Below are 4254 nucleotides of genomic sequence, written 5' to 3' on the forward strand. Positions count from 1 at the left end.
TACCCAGATGTATTATATAGTATAGTACTCAACATTTAAACAACCAAAAATACCAAAAGAAAACTTTTAGAAATAGAATAGTGTAATTAGTGAATAAAAAAAAATGAAAAAATCGAAATAAAATCAACAGGAGAAATGTAAGCTGGCCATAAACGTTGTTCTCAATGTGCAGTATCTATGGTGAATCTAATCTGATAGATAAACTCTCTTGAACTTAAGCTGCCGGTGGCCTTGAAAGCATAATCCTCGATATTATTTTAACAGTTCTAGCAAGAAGGTATTCATTTTTATTACGTTTTTTCATACATACGCATATTTTATCACGAGCTGATGCCACGCGGTTTCACTCGCGTGGTTCCCGTTCCCGTAAGAATATGGGGATAATATATAGTCTATAGCCTTCCTCGATAAATGGGCTATCTAACACTGAAAGAGTTTTTCATATCGGACCAGTAGTTCTTGAGATTAGCGCGTTCAATCAAACAAACGAACTCTTCAGCTTTATAATATTAGTATAGATTAATCATTCAAGATGTAAACCGTTCACAAAATAATTATTGTAAGTAGGTATGTTTGTAAATCTTTATTGCCTACGATATAAACAAGTTCAACTATAGTAGATAACAAAACTTGAGTAGGAACACTACGTGACGAGGTCTCCCTCATGAGCATGCTGCATAGACCCTCTTATGTTGCTGCGTGGTTGCTGCGATTCACGTGGACGGGTTTAGGGTGATTATGTTAAATGAAATAAATATTCCAATCAGAAATGAGGAGCTCCGTAGATGAATCGTCAAGTCACCGACGTAGCTAAACGAGTTACGAAACTGAAGTGAATATATATGGGCGGTGCACATATTTCGAGGAGCCGATGGCCAGTGGGGTGCCGAGGTGCTGGAAAGGCACTTGACATCACAGTGTTGGTTGACCCCCCACTAGGTGGACTGACGACATCAAGCGAGTCGCAGAGATTCGCTGGATGCAGGAATTAAGCTCATGAGTTATTGTTGTAACAAAGGTTTTTATTTTTGTAACAATTTTTTTTTTAGCTTATAAACTTTTCTTTTTATTTCCTCACTGATCGAAAATCTTGAAAATTTTATTTGAAGCTGGGTCCAAGGTAGTAGTAGTGGTAGTAGTAGTAGCTTTCCGTAACAGCTCGTCCGCAAAGTACAACCGCCATGCTTACTTCTGTCGCCAAGCAGCATTGCTGTGCTCCTGTCTGAATTGACGATACTATTAAAAGCACATGATACTTGACATCTACACCGATTAGCTCGGTAGAACCTTGCGGCAGGTACACGGGGAGGCAGTTGTAGGACTTGCTCGGACTCTTTGCATAACCTCCGCAGTTTCTCTGTTTCTTGGATATTCTCCAAATTATCTTTAGGCGTTCGAAAAAATGTATAAAATCATAGAAAACGCGAACCAGCTGTAAAATATGTATTTAATTATTTAAATAGCCTTCATCCAATAGTTATTTTTTTTAAGTGGGTTAATAAATAATAATCATATCTAATCGATGGTATCCTTCAAATTCTTTCCTTTTGTCTCCGGAAGTAACAAACAAAACCCAACTGCAACGATAGACATTAAAGAAAATATCAACGAAGGTACCCACACGGGGGACATATTCGCTATAAAAGGCGCAATCATGGCTCCGACCATCCCCGCTGCGCAGACTATACCAAAGGACATATTCCTCAAAGGCGTAGGGAACAATTCCGCTTGATACAAATATGTCACCGCGTAAGTCGCTGAACTAGCAGAGAATCCTACTACACCGAGCAAGGTGGTAGACCAGTGACCATTAGGAGTGAAGATGAGACCGGTCATCGTGACGCCAGTTATTAAGAACGCTGAAGCAATAGCTGTTTTACGTTTGAATAGTCTTGTCATTGCAACTTGCACGGCGCATAAAGGTACCTGTAATAAAAAAGACATAATCGTTAGGTATATAAACTCTCTTTCTCTCTTTCTCTCTCTCTGAATTAGGTTCTTTAAAAAATAGAAAACCGAGTTTATTTATTCGCTGTACGAAGTGCACGGCACATCTCATATTCCGTACACCGATGAGGTTTAGCCTGCATAATGACATAATGCACTGCCCTGTGGCTAAGTCCATATGTTTCTCATATCACCGATCTCAAGTAATTATATTATTGTCATTATTAGAAATAAATAATTGTACTTCCAATTGACAGATTAGTGTGTTAAAATAAGATTGGAAAAGCCTCACCTGGATCAACCCCAAAATGACTACTGTTAGGTAAATATTTGTTCCAAGAAAGGTCATGTACTGGTATATGCCATAATAAGTGACACCGAGGACGAACCATATCACAAACGTGGACAACGTTATAATAATGGTTTTTATATCCTTGAAAAAGTCCAGATAAGATGCAGTAATTGTTTTATTTTCCTCAATTTTCATATTTTCCATACTTTTCATCACAGTGTCTTTAATATGTTCTGTATTTAGTTTGTTTCTGAAAAATTAAAAATTTCATAAAGCTTCTATAAAACTTACATACTACTTCATAAGATTTCACCAAATTATATCAAATTGTTACAATAGTTCAAGTATATAAAAGAATCTGATGTATCTATTATTTTTAACACATGCAGTAAAGAGTTTATTTTTGAAATTATTCTTATTCACATTTTAAATAAAGGAATAATTTCTGTTGATACTGAGAAAGGTGATTTTAATATCTGCACGAGTTGATATAATATGACCATTTTTCGAAAATTATTACTATACCTTCTGAAGCATTTAAATTTAATGAAATTAAACTCTATGTAGCTATTAAATATTCGATGTAGCCCATAGATGTAGGACAGAGTTCTTGAATTTTATACAAAGCTGTACTCACACCTTAGCAGCTCCAAACATGATTTTCAAAGCATTATCCACCTTCCCATTGGCTACCAACCATCTAGGTGATTCCGGCACAAAGCATACCAATATTAAAATCAAAATGCACGTAACACTAAGACCAAGTAAATATGTGTCCCAATATGGTAAATAGTATGCAAATAAAGCTAATAATGCTTGCGCAATACCATCAGGGAGTAGACAGGTTGCTCCTAAAATTGTAAATAATACATCTAAATATATAAAAGCATAAGGTCACGAAATCTCGAAAACCGCTTGACGTAGAAAGATAAGAAAAGACTTCATTTGGCATGGAGCTAGTTTGTAATTAGACATCCGCTAAGAACAGATTTTGAGACAAGGTCGGAGTAAGGAGGTCTAAGAGCGGACGAATAAGCAGTGGTCCACTGGTTATACTTATTAGCAAGTGTTGTCAGACTAAACTATGAACTATGGCCACTGCAGTTTACTCAGATGATAAAAAAGCCAGACCGGGATTAAAGCATTGCCAAGAATTAAAACAAGGGACTCAACCGGATTTACTTATAAACATGGATTAAACCTTTTTTTTCGTCAAAGTAATGTGAACTTTACTAATAGTAATAAGGTCCACTTTCCTATAAAAGAAAAAATCTAAATAAGAGCCATGGCAGTCTACGATCCAGCAAACTCTTGTTGAAGAATTTTGACTACTAGTTAGTGCCTATGATCGTAGGTGTAAAATCAGCAAATGCATGTTGATTTTAAACCCCTGTTTAATTACAGTTAATTACCTGCATACTCTCTATATCGTTTCCCGGTAATTTCCATTATGACTGGTATAGCAACTATCAGAGAACCACCGGAAGCAATGCCAGTGACAAATCGCAAGCTATTAAACGCCCAGTAGCTGGAAACGAATGACGTCGGTATCATGGTCACTACGTTTAGAAGAGAAGAAGATATCAGTGCCAATCGACGGCCGAATCTGTAACAGAAAAAGAAAACATGTAGAATTGGAAATCGCAAAACTTATGTAATAGTAGTTCTTTGTATTTCTAGGAAAGCATACTGATTTAAAGATGAATTATATCGTTGGCGACCAAATTCAGGTATAATAAAAGGCCATCAGCTTCAGGTTCCAAGGCGCAATGCAGTAACATCGTCAAGAGCGTGCAAGTAAGCAGAATGTGAAGAACAAGTGCCTATAGCAGAATAACATTTGTACTATTCTGAATAATTATTTAAAATTACGTAAAAATTTCTTATATTAGAAGTGTTATTAGTTTGAAGTGAGTAGATGTTCCAAAAAGAAGGTGACAAAAAATTAAACGTAAATTACCTGTCTGAAATCCATCCAAAAATTGAAACTCCAAACACTACACCAAACATCATAA

At 36.2% G+C, this 4254-nt stretch overlaps 1 protein-coding gene across 1 annotated transcript; it reads right to left on the bottom strand.

The window, feature by feature from the left end:
• Nucleotides 1-250: 250 nt before the first annotated feature.
• On the bottom strand, nucleotides 251-3877 carry LOC112047705 (solute carrier family 22 member 13). Its single transcript, XM_052884691.1, has 4 exons — nucleotides 3652-3877; nucleotides 2877-3090; nucleotides 2240-2489; nucleotides 251-1926 (listed from the first exon to the last, which is right to left on the bottom strand). The coding sequence occupies exons 1-4, from the start codon at nucleotides 3791-3793 to the stop codon at nucleotides 1516-1518; spliced, it is 1017 nt and encodes a 338-aa protein (XP_052740651.1). The 5' UTR covers nucleotides 3794-3877; the 3' UTR covers nucleotides 251-1515.
• Between the last annotated feature and the right edge of the window lie 377 nt (nucleotides 3878-4254).

This window comes from Bicyclus anynana, chromosome 12 (assembly GCF_947172395.1).
Source record: "Bicyclus anynana chromosome 12, ilBicAnyn1.1, whole genome shotgun sequence".
NCBI classification, from domain to species: Eukaryota; Metazoa; Arthropoda; class Insecta; order Lepidoptera; family Nymphalidae; genus Bicyclus; species Bicyclus anynana.